Source organism: Sander vitreus, chromosome 6 (assembly GCF_031162955.1).
Source record: "Sander vitreus isolate 19-12246 chromosome 6, sanVit1, whole genome shotgun sequence".
NCBI classification, from domain to species: domain Eukaryota; kingdom Metazoa; phylum Chordata; class Actinopteri; order Perciformes; family Percidae; genus Sander; species Sander vitreus.
In genome coordinates this window covers 9,017,363-9,034,929 of record NC_135860.1, presented here as the reverse complement: position 1 = coordinate 9,034,929, position 17,567 = coordinate 9,017,363, and the positions used below count along the sequence as shown (strand labels likewise).

Here is a 17,567-nt window from a genome sequence, read left to right as displayed (position 1 = left end):
TGTTGGGACTATAAAGATAGCCATTTGCTCAAAAAAAGATGGTGCAAACCACACTTACTAAGCAACACTTTTATTTAAATAGACATTGGTTTCTTCACTGCCAAGTTTACATCTTTTTGCTCTTCCTGATGAGAGTTGTTGAACCCATGGTCAAAGTCTGAAAGGGGATAAGGGGAAATTAAACACATTTCATTTATGGGCAGCATAGGCTACATTACATTATTTAAGCTCATGATACATTAATGTGAAACAGAAAGTGAGTTCTGGTAAGATATATGCTACCGCACCTCTACCATCTCAGCTCCCTTAAGCTCTTGGATGTGGCAGAACTTTCCGGTATTGCAAACCAGTTTGCCACCCTCCAGATTGACAATGCACTGCGGATCAGAGGAGGAGAACATACATATCAGAAATAGGCAGGAGTTCATGAGACATTGTACACTTGTAGGCTCATAATTGACACATTATACTTAACCATTTTTGGAAAATAATTACACACATATTTCTGCTTTGAACATATTTATACTGTACTAAATTTAGATAAACAAATAAAGGTAAATAAGAATTACAAACCTTGAGCTTCTTGCCGTCCATGGTGGTGATCTCAGCCTCCTTACCGATGGTAAAGGAGTTGGTCACAGACTTTCCAGGGGTCTTGGAGGTGACAACAAAGTCATTGCCTTTCTGCTTGATCTCAGTAATTGGCTTAATGTCTTTGGCCATCTTAATTATATCTTCTGGCAGTTCTGGTAAGCAAAGCACATATGTTTTGTTAATTCCTGCACAGTACAACTTACAAGTAAGGACTGATGAGTCTCTGGACTGCAAAGCTTTGTCGTCTAATAAACATTAGAAGGGTGTAACCACATCATAAATAGCCACTTTGTCTTCAGCTACCAAAGATAGTAGATGTATTTATATTCTTTATATGCCAACCAGAGTCCCTGGTTTGTATTTCTCACCCATGGCCCTGAGGAACTCCTCGTAGTTCTCCTGGGAGTAGACCTGCCATGTTCCATTGAAGTCCATGATTTCTAGAAGATCTGGGTTCTCCTTCACCAATGTGGGCTGGAGGCTGAGACAGTTGTGTGAAGATCAACACAACGTGGAGAATGTGACTGTAGTGCTGGATCTTCTTATACAGGAAAGCAAGGGGGGTCCCAGCACCGTGTCTAATGAGTAACAAACCCCTCTGAAGTAATCACTGCTGTTTGAACAACCTCGAGTTCACTTACTCCGATTTGGACAAACCTCAGCTTCCACCAAAGATGAATTTAAATGGTCATTTTTGTCACGTGCGTTGAAAAACTTCAATGATGATGAGAAATATGTACAGATTTTTACATGTGCACCATGCCGTGCAAAAGTGTTTTGTCTTGCATAAATAAAATGACAATTATTTACATGATCTTCATTTACTGTAAAGTTCACAGAGCCCCGAGTGGAGTTTTAGGATGGTAAGCTGCAGGACTAAAATGAGAAAATGATTTACTTAACTACTAAGCCGTATTTACATGTAGCTGATTTTATTTCAGAACTTATTCATTGGACATGAATTGAACTTCGTGCATGTCTGCGTGCGTCGAACCTCCTAACGTGACTCTACCTGACCAACGGGCCCAGTAATAGGGTTGATGACACTACGGACTGTTTGCTTCTAAAGTGCAAGATAATAATAATCTCTTCTTACAAAGAACACAAACAAAGCTTCAGACCACGTTTTCTTTAACATTTGATTATAAATTGGAATAAAAGTTTACTGGATACAGATATAAAGATGAAATATAGTATTTGTAAGTGCTCATAAAAATAATCCACAGGTGAAAATAGCTTAAAATTGCTTTATTCACAACACACACAAACAAATGACACATCTGATTCACCGAAAGTTTTAGTAGCTGAGGGTTTTGCAAGTTTTCGTTATGACAGGTGCTTAGTGAACTTAAAAACAAAAGACAATAAGGTTAAATAATGTAAAGTAACAGTAGCACAAGTAGATAAGAGTCAAAGTCAGCAAATTGGCAATTCTGTTACATAAGGGTTAATGCCCGACGAGGTGTCCATTATCAGGAATTATACCATGGGTCTGGGTGAATATTCAATTCTGATTGGCTGCAGGGTGTCCATTAAAAAGTGAAATAGGACACCTACTAACGAGTTCTGGTGAAACTGAGTGTTTACCGTTCTAAATGAATGTGCTACAGTAAATGAAAAATAGAATCGGAATATTTTCAACACTTAGTGTAGTCCATCAGTGCCTCGTCCTCTGAACACCACAGGATGGTGCTAACACACAAGCTGCAAGAAGTACACTGACTTTGTTTCACAGCGATCATCTCACATTATTGTGTTCGCTGTTCAACTCACTACTGATTTCAGGCTTCGGCTGACGGTACACATGGCGTATAATTTGTTCGTGAAGGTCTTTATTAATTTGGTGAAAATGACATGGCTGGCTGGATAGTTAGCTTGTTTTGTTGGTAAACATACTGTGAAATTATATTTACAAATTTTTAACTGTACACAATGTTCGTGACTTTGAATCTCACTAGCATAACGTTAGCTTTCTGGCTTATAGCTAAGCCAAAGGGTTCTATGAGCTGAGTGGACTAGGAATATCTCCCGCTGCCAAGCGTGAAAAGTTGTATCTAAGGTCCTATTTACTGAAGCAGTGAACAAGGTACCAGTCCATACTACTTTGGTCTGTATGGGGACTTGAACCAGTGACCCTCTCAACCCAACTCCCTACAGACTGAGCTAATGCCACCCCAAGTAAGTCTAGCAGCAAATCCTCTGAGTGTTATGAATCGATTCATTAATAATTACGACATACACTGTCTAGTAGGCTATTTAAATGATATAGACAGTTTGCAGACTATAGGGGATTAAATTTTTGATTAAACCTCATTGGGCATTTTTAAAAAGCTCAATAAAGTTCCCTCATGCTCAATAAAGTTTCCTACTGCATGAACAATCAAGCATCATTCCATCTCATCATCTAACTTTATCTATCTATCCATCCACCTTCATTTTCATCTTTCTCTCTATGCATAAAAATCTCAAGCTGAAGCATTAAAAAGCCCTCATTTCTGACTCAGTTTGCAGTCTTAACCCATCAAAACAGCATGGGCTGGAGGCTTCTCCCCATGCATGTAAACGCTCACTGTCACATCAACCGTTTCAGAGCCATACTGGTTGCACACAAAGATGCTGTATTTTCCAGAATCTTCCAGGTTGACGTTGTTGATGTTGATAGTGCTGCACTTGGGCTCCTTAGTGAGGGTAAAATGGGTCTCGCTAACAATCTCCTTGTCGTTCCGAAGCCAGACGATCTCTGGGTTTGGTTCACCATCAATGAAGCACGTCAGACACAAAGACTGAAGAGAGGATGAGGAGCAGTCAAGAACATATGAAATAATAGGCCACAGAAAGGATCAAATCAGGAAAAAAAATATTAGTATTGTTGTGTTTGAAATTGTCTCTAAGTAGTAATGTTTTCCTGACAACGTCATACCTTGCCCACCATGATGGCTACCACATCAGGAAGACCCTTTGTCACTTTGGCTCGATCTGAAACAAAGAAAGCAACAATAACTCTCTGCGAACCTTCACTGTAGAGTCTTTTAACCTTTGTTGTGGACAGAAAAAACTCAGGATTTACATATAACCTGTGACTCACTTTTCTCAGCAATGGCCGCTTTTCTGAGGGATGAAAACAAAAAGTCAAATCAATATGACATTGCCCAGTGTTAGGCAAAAATAATCTGTGCGAGATGTTTTTCAATGTTTTAAATTAACGGTCTGTTACCTCTGACTGCTCAGTGCTTTCTGTTAGTGTCACAGCAAGCCATGTTAGACGCATCATCGTCTGCATGCAGTGCGGCACTTACTTTAACCTCTGGTACTCCAGCAAGGCATCAGCAAAGACTGTTGGAAAAAATTATAATCAAGATTTCATAATTTCTGCTCTGAAATCTTCTCTTAATCTGACATTGTGTTTATATCCTTCAATTCAAACTTGCTCACCCACCTTGTTCAGACAGCTCAAGATACCGTTTGTGTGTCTCTTTGCCGTCAAACATCTCCAAGATGTATTTGCCTTTATCATTCTCTGTTGGGTTAAAGATTTCAATCCAGACATTCTGCATATTGCTGCCGGGCTTTGTCCTGGCTTCCTGGTCAATCCTCTTCTCCCTACACAGAAGGAAGAAAATACATGTTTTTCTACTGCTATACGTATGCTTTAGACAGAGACTTTCTAAAACCATATGTCCTTACCAAATACATGTTATGGACATACTCCTGCTTTCCCCCTAGCCCAAAGCACTGGTATCAGATCTAGAAAATAAAGGGCATCTGTTTCTTCCTTATCATTGCAACCTCAGTCACAGGAGCATAAGCACACAGGTTTATAAACTCAGAAAGATTTGAACTAAAAATCCTGTTGTAGGGACATGTTGTTCAGACTGGAATCATACAAAACTAACTTTATTCCGGAAAAACATTTGTCAGTCTGCATCACACTAGTCAGATTTTCTTCAGTTGTTCGTTACTCTTTTGTAAAGGCTATTCTTTAATCCCCCAGCAGGTGGTGCTAGTAGTCCTACTAAAGAAACCAGTATCAGCCTTAACAATGTAATCATTGTATTTTAGTATAGAGTCCCTTTAAATAATTGCAAAATAGTTCAATATGTCACAGGATCTTTCACTTTAATGAAATGCACGTGCAATCAGTCAATTTGAAACATTTTCTTACTCTTTCTCTGTTAATTTACATATGTTGTTCACCATTTTATACACATTTATCCAGAATTCAGTATTTGGTATCTTTGAAAACTTTAGGCCTCCTCCAGAAGTTCAGTGGGTTTCAACAGCGTGTGGCTGCACAGGATTATGTGTAGTATTGATTTTAACAGATAAGTAGGCTGAACCAGGTGATTCAGTGTCCAGATGTGGCTCCAGCTGCCACGTTTGCATGCAGACGTCAAGACACATTTAGATCCTGAACCTTTTAAGCTGTCAGTAGTAGCACTTTAGTGAACTTTAGTAAAGGAGGCCCAGACATTGCCACCATAAAGAGAAATGTTGCAGTGAATGTATATACCTCTTACCTCTATTGGTTTGTGTGTGTGTGTGTGTGTGTGTGTGTGTGTGTGTGTGTGTGTGTGCAGCAGTCAAGCCAGTATGTGTGACTTCTTTTTATGGTCTTCGTCCTGCAACTGTGGTTGTGTTGTTTACCTACAGTACCTTACCAGCAAAAGAGACTGCTGCCATGCTGGTCAGTCATAGAGCACCACCACAGTATTGTGTTCATCTTCCTGTCTTTAGCTCAGCATTTACAGCATTACACTCCTGTGGCTTGCAGTAAACAATATGACCACACTACCAGATGGCACTGAAGCCAAAATAAACTTTAAGCTACTTTTAATTTGCTTTCCTATGCAACATTTGTATTCAGGTCTGTCTGTTACAGAATTTAAGTTAAGTTTGGAATACTTCATCCTTGGTAGCAGTTGCACATAGCGTGTTAGATCAGAGAGGTGACCTGCATGCGGACTCACTTGAAGTGCCAGCTGGTTTTCATGTAGCATATATAGTATTTGAGTGAGCAGTAGAGCTTGAAACCTTCAGCGGTGCTTTGAATCTTCAGTGGGCTGGCAGACAACGCTGCAGAGACAGAGAGAGAGAGAGAGAGAGAGAGAGAGCGAGAGCGAGAGAGCGAGAGAGAGAGAGAGAGAGAGAGAGAGAGAGAGAGAGAAAGCAGAGCTTCTGGTTATTTAATGCCACAGTTTGCATACATTTCAGTTTCCTTGGCAATTTTAATTTAAACACATTAGTATTCTGAAACAACACAAACCCCAATTAATTAACATGGCGTTCAGTTGTATTATCCTTATCCCAACACAACACACCTGCTGCTAAAAAAGAAGAAGACATCATTTCAGAAAGGTAAAGCTTCCGACTGTGAATAACTCACCACACTGTTTACTCAGCTGCTGGAGAAGCTTGTCATACTCTGTAAATCAAATCAACAATTAAGTGTTCAGAGAGTGTTTTATATTACTTTTGGAAACTCAATAAATACTAAACGCAAGATTAGAGGTAGGTAGCTGAATACTGAGGACACATAATGAGATAAGGAGGTAAAAAATAAAAGACAATCGCCTCACTTCCATTATGCATGGGAAATGTGTGCCAAGTGAAATGCACACATAAACAAATGGGGGACTATTGTTTGTGGATACTTGTTCGCTGGTGACAAGGTTGCGTCTTACCGTCATCCAGTAACTCTAAGATGCTGACATCCTCTCCTCTCCCATCTGACACCACAGCCCTGTATGAACCTGCCTCTTTCTTGGTAACCTGAGGGAAAACCATCCACCGTATTAAAGTTAAACTTATTCATAGCTTCTCAAATGGAATAACTAGAGAACAACCAACAGGGTTCAATGTTAATGTTTTTTTTCACTTGCCCGAACGGACGGGTTTTATAAATCTGCCTTGGACTCGAATTGACATCCTCTAATGCCACCCAAGAAAACTTCTTCTTCGAGGACGCTTGAAACACTCTTTTTATTTTAGCTTGTATGCCGCCATCATCTTCTTTTTCTTAAGCCCCTGACACACCAATCCAACGGCCGACCATTGGCAGAAAAGGCAGTCGGACTGATCAGTCGGCTCCCCGAGGTCCAAAAAGTGCCTCAGAACACAACGAAGCGACGCCGACTTGAGTGTACGTTCTGCGCGTGCGCGAGACGTAATATGTCTCCATAACAGCAGGCGGTGCTAATCTGTATTCTCGCCCAAAAATAAAAACCGGCAGCTGATTGGACGAACGCGTCACGTGGGTCTGGCTTTCCCCCCTGGATTTTTCAACCGGGCATAATGGCGGCTCGTTCAGAATACAATCTCATATTTTATGAAGATAGTTCACCTAAACATGTTACTGAAAACAGAAATAGGCCGTGCAGTTGCTGAATCGGTCTTCATTTCAGATCAACAAAGGTCAGTTTAAAAGAATTTCGTCAGATTTTGAGAGGCTTAGTTACGCTCATCCCGCTCGTCATTTCCAGGTTAGCACTCCACCAATCAGATTGGCCATTGAGTCCGACTGCCCGCCCTCCGACCCAGCAAAATGAAGGCCGATAGGTCCTCTGACGGACGACGGCATGGAACACACCGAACAGACTCGAGTCACTGACCTCGCCAGACTGTCCGATGGCCGATTACCGGGTTGGTGTGTCAGGGCCATAACAAGACAGCTGCCAGTCATGTGTCACTAGCGCCAACTCCGTTCTTGATTGGCCAACGGCACATTCAAATCAAATCATGATAATCGTAAAAAAATATTGACACTTTTTTTTTAACCACTTGCCCGGGTTGTTATATTTACTTGCCCGACGTGGTGTTTTACTTGCCCCGGGCCATCGGGCAACCCTTATTGTTGAACCCTGACCAAATACTTAAATTCATCTTCTATTTAACCTTATAATACACTCCAAGGTGAACCGATATCTCATAATAACACAGAATAAGACTCATTAACTCTCTGCTTATCTTGTTTTTTCTCACTACACTAGCTACCATTTATACATGCTGATTCACATTTGCCTGAGCTCCTAACGCCCCTCTCCGCCTCTAGTAGTCTGAAAATAGAGCAGAATCATTTTGGATACCTGTGGGATGGTGAGTGTGCTGACCCCTGATGACTGCTTATACACAACTTGGGTCACCGCCACGCCTTCTTTGAACCACTTGAGTGACGTGTCCTTGTTTGTGTTTGTCACCTGTGTATGGAGAGAAATACCATACCTAAAATACAAGTCCTCTAAAATGGATTGGTTTAAAAGAAAATAGTCAAATCTATGTAAATAAATTAAAAGAGTTTCTGTATTACTGGTAACTGATAATAATAAGCTACAGAAATCATTTAAAGTAAGAGTTCGAACTTATTTGCTTTCTTGTGAAAAGTTAGATGAGAAGATTGATTCCACTCTCAATAGTCTGTCCACTCAATATGAAGCTGGAGCCAGAAGCCAGTTAGCTTAGCTTAGCTTAGAATAAAGATGGGAAACAGCTAGCCTGGCTCTCTCCAAAGGTAACTAAATCTGCCATCCAGCATCTCTAAAGTTCACTAATTAACACGCTATACCTTGTTTCTTTTATTTTTACAAAAACCAGAAAAGTGCAAAAAATGACATAAGGAATTCAGAAAGTCACCCAAAAATGTCAAACTCTTTCTTTAAGAAGTAATATCAAAAGTACAACATTGTCTTGCCCCAAGTGAACTTTGCAACACATTAGCAAATCTACACTAAGGAATGATGAAACATTTCTGGGCTTCTGGGTTAGTTCTCTTATTGCAATTAGCAAATGTATTATATAAAATGTACAAAAAGTACCTTGCACTTTATAATCAGTTCACAATCCTCATTTACACTCCACGACAAGTATTCCTGGAAATACGGCCCTGGGGAAAACAGATCACATGAATCTCCATCTAGAAACAGTGACCTTCAGCCAATAATGTATTCACAGCAACCAATGAAACACAAATGCATCATAATAAGGCAAGTTATGGCAATTATAGCTGTGTGATAAACCATACTGCTGAAAGTGACAGCTGCCTGAAATAAAGTGTTGGACAATGCATAACATGCAAGTAACAAACGTGTGTCTTACTTTAATATCGGTTCTGCATTATGTTATTCTGCAGGTAATAGACAATATGTGTTATGTGGGCTTTGAGTCTCACATGGACTTTAGACATAGTGTGAGATGGTCTGTTTGCACAAGTGGGCACTGGGACATTGGCCTCTACCCACAAAACAGTTGTATAGCTTCTCCTTATCACATCTGAGAGCTCACGTGATGAAAACATGGAGTTCAGTAGCACAGGGAGCGTCCTTTCTTTCCTTGTGCGACTATTTAGTTTCAAGAGGTTTCAAAACGAAGCAGCTGAGTCACTATAAAGACCATCAAAAAGCAATTGCAACTGGTAGATGTAATTGTATTAACTATACAGTATCTGTTACTGATGTTTGGAGACTCTCACCAGACTTTCTCTGTTGGTCACGTCGGTTTTTGTCAGCTAGGGCCAGCGCCTGACGAAACTCTGAAAGAGACAAAAACAGAGTGCAAAAACAGTAGAATCACACAGGTCATATGGGGAGTAGTGATGATAACTTGTTGCTCCAAAAGGTTATTGTTTCCAAAATAACATCAACTTCATTTTGAACTGCTCTGCCAATCGTAGGAGGGGTGCATGTGTGGGTGAGGAAAATAGACTTTTGAGTGAAAGTTGCAGAAAAATGCAGAGAGAAAATAATCTTATGAATTGAGAATAGGTCGTTGATGTGCCGTACAACAACATTTATAAAGCAAGACAAGAAATGTATTCAATTCTGTTTTTTGTTAACTTTACTATGTTAAAAATGTGGTTGGGAAATTCTGAATGATTGATTTTTGTGTCCTAAAGCTATCCCAATTGAATAGATTGACTCTAAATTCTAGAGTTACTGTAGTTAATTAATTGCAGGATGGTTGCTAAAGTCGCTGAACAGCCCAGAGTCCCAGAAGATACACAAGAGGACCTCAATGGTAGCTTCAGCCTTAGTCTCAAACAAATATCCTGTTTCAAAGAAGAAAATGTCACAACGAGGAAGTAAAGCTAACATTTCATCACTGAGTCGGTGTGAAATTGAACTAATGTGATGTCACATTTACATGGATGCCTGTTCTGTTCTATTGTTCCTCCTCATTTGTGCTCGTCTCTCATCACGGTATGAAACAAAAAAAACAATTTGACAACTTAGTGGCAACTGAGTGAACAACTTACTTTGATCCACAAAGACCAAAGTGAACTGGTTCTTGGCGCGGCCATCCTTCAGCTGAGCCGTGTACTGGCCCTCGTCCTCCTGAGAGAGCTGCTCCAACAGAATCTCCACCAGACCTTTGGCCTTGTCGAAGTTGATCTTACGGTGCTGCAGAAGAGCAAACATGCATTGCCACACATACAGCACGCTACACAGCAGACAGATGATCCCAGATGGCAGACATGCCACTTGCAATAGTACACAGACAATATAGTGTGTATCAGTGCATGAAAAGGGTCTGACAAAATGCACACTGTAGATGAAACATCCCTTTTTTCTAACACAAACACACACACAAACACACACACAAACACACACACACACACACACACACACACACACACACACACACACACACACACACACACACACACACACACACACACACACACACACGGAAGCACAAACAAACAGGAAGCAGCCTTTGAGCTCATTTTCATGACTGTTATGTTGATCAAGATAAGTGCATGCCTTGCATGTTGATAGGCCTCAGTAGTGGATGTGATTTGTGATGTATGGCAAGCCTGAGGGCCATAATCAGCTAAATGGCTTTTGAATTCGCAAACCTCAGATGTGATCATTTAGAAATAACGTGTTATCAGTACTGTTCAAATGGAGCTCTGATATGGAGAAATAATGGAATAAATGAAAATGAAATAGAAGCGACGAATGGAAGCTGCTGAATATAAAGCAGTCGCCCCGCCTGGTACAAACACGAGCAAACACGGACACAGACACACACAATGTATCTGACGGAGTTCTGAAAGCACAATAAATATACTGTGTTGTGTTTGCTTTTCCCTCTGTGGACACATCAGTGCACGGTTCAATAACCTTGGCGGCAGTGCTGATTATTTTTAACTTGGTGTCATAACACATATGAGTGCTGAGGAGGTTTGTTCACATTCAGTTAGTGTTCCTTAATGATTGTACTGTTTTATTTTAGGTCATCTTGCAATGGCAGGTGAAATCCCTGTGTGCCCATTTTCCATATTTCCAAATTGCTTTTTGTTCTTGTAGCAAATAGCTACGGCTTTCACTGAGCTGTTTTATGAAAGTAAATGAATTCTGAGGGCATTTTTGAGAAATATGAAACACATTAAGTGCAAGTATACAAATATCAGCATGACTTGTGCAAAAGATGCTGTACACTAAAAAGAGGGGACATGTCATAATATTCATTTACATATCATGCCTTACATGGCTTCAGTTTTCCATTTCAAAGGTCAATTTCACCCACTCCTAGAGACCCAATATTAAGTGATGGCATACTGTTGATTTACTACCCTGGTCCCTGACAAATAAAGAAAGCTGTCCAAACTCTCTATTCATTCCACCTTTGCCTTTGTGGTAGAAATTTTAGTACCTTGTAGGCCATCTAACCAAAACTGACACGTGTACCAGATGTTGGCTCCTTCTCCACCTTAAGCCCAGCTGATCCTCCTGTCTCCCGGACTTTGTGAAATTAGCTCAGTTCTCAGACCTTTCTGTTGCCTTGCACACCTGCTCTGCATCGTTGTTGGCAGCCTCAATTTGCTGCCTTCCAGTATGGTTATCAAAACACTAATTGCTGTTTTCGATTCATAGTGACTTGTCATGAACCCAGCTGCATGCATCTACACACTAATGTTATACTGTATAAGCCTTGCAGAGTTGCATGCCATCTGTGATTTTCCTACTTTTTCAACACTAAATAGAGGGACTTCAGAGATACAGTTAATGTCCCTTACTCAAAATATTTGATTAGATATTGTGAATCTCAAAAAGGGAAGGTTTTAGCCTGATAATCAGACTGAATTGTCTTTTCATTTCCGCCTGGAAGAAGCACTCAGATCCAAGTAGCATTATTTTTTACTGTTGTAGCTGAAACGGTACTTTATACAAGGTTATAGTTTAGGTCAGGACCCCTCCAGAGGGCCACAAGATAAACCTGAGGGGTTGTGAGATGGTTAATCAGGTAGAATTGAGGTAGTTCTGGGACACAGATCTGTATATATTTTTTGGACTATTCTCCAATATTTGTTTTTCTTTTTACACACAGTTTGTTGGAGAGTTTGACCTGTTATTTAAATGAAACCATCCGAGAAGTTAAGAGAGAACTGTCTCTTTGGTGGAATTGCTAACTCATAGCCATCTGAAATGTGACCAGGGTCAAATGTTTCTTTTGAGCGTACAACATTATTCACCTAACTCCCTTTAACCTAACTGAACCAAACGCTAAAACCATGACCACAAATAATGTAGTGTGATTAGTGACTGTTGGAAATGTAGTATTTCGCACACACTTCACCCTCATGCAGTGGTGAAATGATTTGGATAAGTTATGGTTTGGCGAGTAATGATGGGCCCCACATATTTCCCCTAATCTTTTTAAATGTCATATCCTAACCTAGCAGCCATGAATTTAGCAACTTGATGAGCGGCAGGCTGACAAGCTTCAAGGACTCTGCCATATGCTCAACGAATTAGAGTAACAATAAGTATCCTTTCTAGACTATAAAAGCATAACACGTGCCTAAATCATTTAATCCAAAATACACACTTACAGTGTGAAACGTTTTTAATAACTGTGGATATTTAAATCCTCTAACCCTGATTGGGTTAGTGTCATGCTCGTACTTTCTGAGGTGCCGTATCGCAGGATTGCCTGTGCAGTGTTCTCACCGGAGTGCTGGTGATTTCTCGGTCATTGAAGATGACACGGAGCTCAGCAGCGTTACTCAGGCTCTCTGTTTGAAGCCAAAGACGTACGTCGCCTTTCTCAGAAACGTCCACCTGCCAGCCCGACTTCAGAGCTATCACTGCCAACAAAAACAAACGGGACATGCTGCATTAGATTAGATGATCATTTAATCAATGTAGAATTGTTGTGCAATGTCTACGTTGGTACTTACATGGATTTCTGACTTGCCAGCTGAGTTCTTTGAGTCGCTTAAGGTCTGCAAAGAAGTAAAACTGTAGATGAAGGTTAATTAAACTTTGAACAGGAGTCCCATTCCTTAATACCTACATATTATCAAAGAACAATGGCTAGCACGGCTCTATTTTCATAAAGATTTTTTTTGTTGGCATTTTAGGACTTTATTGGACAGGAAAGCTTAGACACGATAGGGGAGAGAGACATGCAGCAAAGTGCAGCAGGTCAGACCCGACCATGCGGCTGCTGCGTCGAGGACTGAGCTTCTTTATATAGGCGCTCGCTCTACCAGGTGAGCTACCCAGGCGCCCGCTGCTCTATTTTTAAGTTGATTGAGAACATATGCTTAGTTAGACGGGTGACCTTGTGGAAGTGGTTGTGAGGTGCATAATTATTTGCTTGAGAGAAAAGCTTGATAACCCTTAAAATTAAAAGTCCTGCTCTTCATGCTGCTGTCAGCTTTTTCAATAACACAAGAGACAACTGAACTGTGTTCTTGTCTCTGTGCCTGAGGGGAAGTTGTGAATTGGACAATACAGTTTCCTAACCTTCCACTCTCTTTCAGTTTACCTTCAGCGGTGAAGTCGTAGCTGGACGACAGGTTTGGGTTGTCGCTCATCTCCACTGTGTAGAGACCCAGATCCTCCTCAGAGGGGTCTGTGAAGGTGAGGACCGACCTGATGGACAAATTGAAAAAAACAGACAGATGCATCTACAGAGCATACAGGCTTGTTGTTTATCTGTCCACCCTGAAGCACTGGGTGATGTAGGTGATGTTTTGTGCTGTCAGCCATTACACTTCACAGTGCTTTCTGTCACAATAGTGTTGCCTTTCAGCCAGCTGAGCTCAAATTAAATTACTGTTTAACATTCTGTTATGAGTGGAACAGTGTAATTGTAGGAGCTGGCAGGCAGGCTTCCCTAAAACTAAGGGAAGGATTGAGTTGAGAATTAAAAGAGACTGGCCTTTAAAGTGCTCATATTATGCTCATTTTCAGGTTCATAATTGTATTTAGAGGTTGTACCAGAATAGTTTTATGTGGTTTAATTTTCAGAAAACACCATATATTTGTTGTACTGCACATTGCTGCAAAAAGCACAATATGAGCACTTTTGAACCATTTTTTGGGGCTTTTTCCCTTTATTATAGAGTGACAGTGGATAGACATGAAAGGGGGAGAGATGGGGGATGACAAGCAGCAAAGGGCAGCAGGTCGGATTCAAACCCACACCACTGCAGGACTCAGCGAACATGGGGCTACTGGGTGAGCTAGAGGCCGCCCCACAAGATGAGCACTTTATTGGGTATCCCAGTGACAAATACTTAAAAAATGGCGCTTTACACAGCAAATTCTATTGATCCGGAGCACATCTAATGTTAATCTTTGTATTTCAATCCTATTATTGAAAACTATTAGCCTGGGAAAACCCTGACGCACTTCCGGCAAATTTGAGATTTGCTCTGCAAGTAAATATCACCTCTTGACCCTGCAGACTGCCACAGATTTCTTGGAATTCAAATACGTAAAGACGTGCAGTTCATGTTGCACATGAACAACGCATACCCGTTGTTCTTGGTTTCTTCCCGAGCTCTCCCGGCGTCGATGTTTTCTGTGTAGTTTTTGCTCCACAGAAACATGCTCTCGTCATCCCTCTCATCAGCCTCGTAGCCCAGAAATATAAAACCATCATTGTCAACTCCAATCTCAATGTCTTTGGCACCTGAGGGTGAGAGAGTCAGTTAGTGCAGCTGCAATGGGCTGCAGACACCATCAGCAATTTCATAGCATTATAGATGAGAAAACCCACAGTGTTAAAAATGCTACTGGAATAAATTATATTTATCCCCTACACATAATGCACATGCATATTTGATTGTACTTTATACTTTCACTTATTTGTATCCTGGAAATGTTATTATTTTATTTCTAATTGATTTAGCATTTTGTACCTCTAAATTGCACCTGCATATGCTGAAAAGCCTATTATATTCACACATTTTTTTTAATATATTTAAATAAAGTATGTTCCATTGCATTGGGTTGGTTGCATTTTAGTTAAAATGTTACTACATGTGCTGTATGATGTAAATGTCTTTCTACAATGTCACCACTGGATTAAAACACTATTCTCAGGGTTCAGCTTGGCGTAAAAAGGTGCATTTAAAGGAAAAGAAGCTCTTGAACAGAGCCAGGCTAGCTATTTCCCTATGTGTACGGTCTTGATGCTAAGTTAAGCTAACCGTCTCCTGGCTCGAGCTTCATATTTGCAAAGGAAACGCCCGCACACTGCAACATTTGCCTGAAGATGGTCGACTACCGAAACGTTGCCTACTATTAAACTTTATAAAAAATTTTAAGTCAGAAAGTGTGCAGGAGTTTTCTTCGCAACTTCTGACCTGCTTGTCCCCCTCCGAGGCACCTGTCTCACTTTGTAGATGTACAAAGTATTTTTCTCTACTGGTCAAGCTACATATTTAACATATGGATATGACAATGGTATGAAGCTTCTTATCTAACTCCAGGCTCAAGAGCGAATAAGCGTATAACTATTTCTTCAAAAGCACTTGTCATGTTTTGTTTGTATATCCAGGATGCTAAAGCCCCTGACACACCAACCAGACGGCCGACCCTCGGCAGAAAAGGCAGTTGAATGATCAGTCTCCCCGAGTTGGTCAAAAAAGTGCCTCGGAGCACTCCAAAGCAACGAAACGTAATACGTCTCCATAACAGCAGGCGGCGCTAATCTGTATTGTCACCCAAAAATGAAAACCGGCAGCTGATTGGACAAACGCATCATGTGGGTCTGGTTTCTCCGGAAATTCAAAGCCAGACAGTCATGGCGGCTTGTTCAAAATATGATCTCATATTTTACTAAAATAGTTCACCGAAACGTGAAAACATTTTAAGCGAGAAATAGGCTGTGCAGTTGCTGAATCTGTCTTCATTTCAGATTGACAAAGGTCAGTTTAAAAGATTTTCGTCAGATTTTGAGAGACTCTAGTCACGCGCATCCTGCTCCTCGTTTCCAGGTTAGCACTCTACCAATCAGATGGGTCATTTGAGTCCAACTGCCGGCAGTGCCCGCCCCGCCAATTCAACATGTCAAATCGGCCAAAATGAAGGCCGACGGCCCCTCCAACGGACGACGGCACGGAACACACCGAACAGACTCAAGTCACTGACCTCGCCAGACTGTCCAACGGCCGATTATCGGGTTAGTGTGTCACGACCTTTAAAGAAGGTCTCTGATCGTAAACTTGTCTCTATGAATAACTATTACACAAACTGGAGTATGTGGATGCTTTTTCTATTACTATATAGTCTTAGGTCCAGCATCTCCAACGAGCCTTGGATGGGATTTGTTTTATTGCAATATTTGGAGAATCTGGAGCCATGAAGGCTGACCTGGTCTGGTCTGAGCTGTGACTGGCTCAGTGGGCAGGGAAGCACGGCCGACTCCAGCCTCGTTGACAGCCAACACACGGAGACGGTAGGTCTGACCTGCCTGAAGACCTGACACCTGGATGTCATAAGAAACACATCAAATATTTACAGATCGTGGTCATAATTTATCATGATTATTTAAACGTATGGCCCCACAGAAACACAGAGGAATGAAATACTGGAGCACTTCAAGTTTCTGCTGGGTGGAAGTAATAATGCATTCATAAAAAATTTAGTAATATTAATATACTGGCACTTACAGTTATTACATAAGCTCATACTTTACCAGGTATTAAACTAATCTTCATTATAAATCATGACATAACTTCAAATGTACAAGTGTATTTACCTTGTTTAGCTACTTTCTGTATGTTTTTTTTACAGCTTTACTCACCTTGTAATGAGTGTCAGAGATTGGCCTTTCATTCAAAGCAGTCCAATTGTCTGATTCGTCACCCTGGCTGATTTCCAGCAAATAGCCAGTGACAGGGCTCCGTCCTTCGTACAACGGAGCCGCCCACAGCAGCACCAGGGAGTTGTTTCTCACCTCCCTAAACTCCACGTCACAGGGGCAACCTAAGAGAGAGAGAGAGAGGAGCGAGGGCCAGACATGATGTGTATCAGGGTGAATGCTTTTGTGCGGAGGATAAGTGGAGAGGAACAGAGTGTGTGCGTGTGTTTGCGTGGCCAAAAAACTGTAACAAAATTTCACACTGAAATAAACTACAAGAAAAAAAAAAAAAAAAACAAGGAACTATTGGTCTGGATATATTCCCTTTGTGACCATAAGTAGGTTACTCCTTTATCTCAACGGGAAGTCTATCAGTAAAGTCAAAATGAGTACAGTGACTTTCCTTAATCTACCCCTGCTGACTTCATGCTGGCACTTGGTAGTTAATTTGCCTAATGATTTTCGGTCACTTTTAAATTATTAACGGCACAAAGGAAAGCCCATTTGCCGAGATTAATGAGCTGCGCTTTAAAAGTGGCATGTGTGAGAGAGCTGCTCTCCATTTTCAATATTAATGTCACAAGAAGCTGATAGGAGCGGGACACAACCGCTGGGCTGTCTGCTGAGCCAACACACTGGAATGACTTTGTTGCGTGAGTCAGCGAGTGTGTGTGTGTGTGTGTGTGTTTGTCAACACTTAGATTATGTGTGTTTGTAATAAAAATGCATGGGCGTAATTTCCATTGGGGATAGAAATGTTATTGTTTCAGGTTGATTTTGTTACTAAAATCTCTCTAAACATTGTTTTCTTACTGTCCAGCCACCACAGTCCAAATGAGAGAAGAGAGGAGTTCATAAAATTGTTGATATTTCCATCC

The 17,567-nt window shown here is 40.9% G+C and overlaps 2 protein-coding genes across 2 annotated transcripts in view; both read right to left on the bottom strand.

Moving 5' to 3' along the window:
• Positions 1-71: 71 nt before the first annotated feature.
• Positions 72-1,029, bottom strand: fabp10a (fatty acid binding protein 10a, liver basic). Its single transcript, XM_078251819.1, has 4 exons — positions 963-1,029; positions 574-746; positions 288-377; positions 72-157 (listed from the first exon to the last, which is right to left on the bottom strand). The coding sequence occupies exons 1-4, from the start codon at positions 1,027-1,029 to the stop codon at positions 107-109; spliced, it is 381 nt and encodes a 126-aa protein (XP_078107945.1). The 3' UTR covers positions 72-106.
• An 806-nt stretch (positions 1,030-1,835) lies between these two features.
• Positions 1,836-17,567, bottom strand: part of myom3 (myomesin 3) — a 61,053-nt gene continuing 45,321 nt past the window's right edge. The window contains exons 19-36 of the mRNA XM_078251781.1: positions 16,633-16,814; positions 16,200-16,314; positions 14,358-14,514; positions 13,363-13,469; positions 12,770-12,814; positions 12,540-12,676; positions 9,839-9,983; positions 9,056-9,115; positions 8,403-8,470; positions 7,677-7,787; positions 6,276-6,363; positions 5,978-6,016; positions 5,562-5,667; positions 4,031-4,194; positions 3,891-3,927; positions 3,680-3,702; positions 3,515-3,570; positions 1,836-3,377 (exon numbers count right to left, since the gene is read on the bottom strand). Of these exons, the coding sequence (XP_078107907.1) occupies positions 3,108-3,377; positions 3,515-3,570; positions 3,680-3,702; positions 3,891-3,927; positions 4,031-4,194; positions 5,562-5,667; positions 5,978-6,016; positions 6,276-6,363; positions 7,677-7,787; positions 8,403-8,470; positions 9,056-9,115; positions 9,839-9,983; positions 12,540-12,676; positions 12,770-12,814; positions 13,363-13,469; positions 14,358-14,514; positions 16,200-16,314; positions 16,633-16,814 (1,910 nt within the window). The 3' untranslated portion in view covers positions 1,836-3,107. The remainder of the gene's footprint in view (positions 3,378-3,514; positions 3,571-3,679; positions 3,703-3,890; positions 3,928-4,030; positions 4,195-5,561; positions 5,668-5,977; positions 6,017-6,275; positions 6,364-7,676; positions 7,788-8,402; positions 8,471-9,055; positions 9,116-9,838; positions 9,984-12,539; positions 12,677-12,769; positions 12,815-13,362; positions 13,470-14,357; positions 14,515-16,199; positions 16,315-16,632; positions 16,815-17,567) is intronic.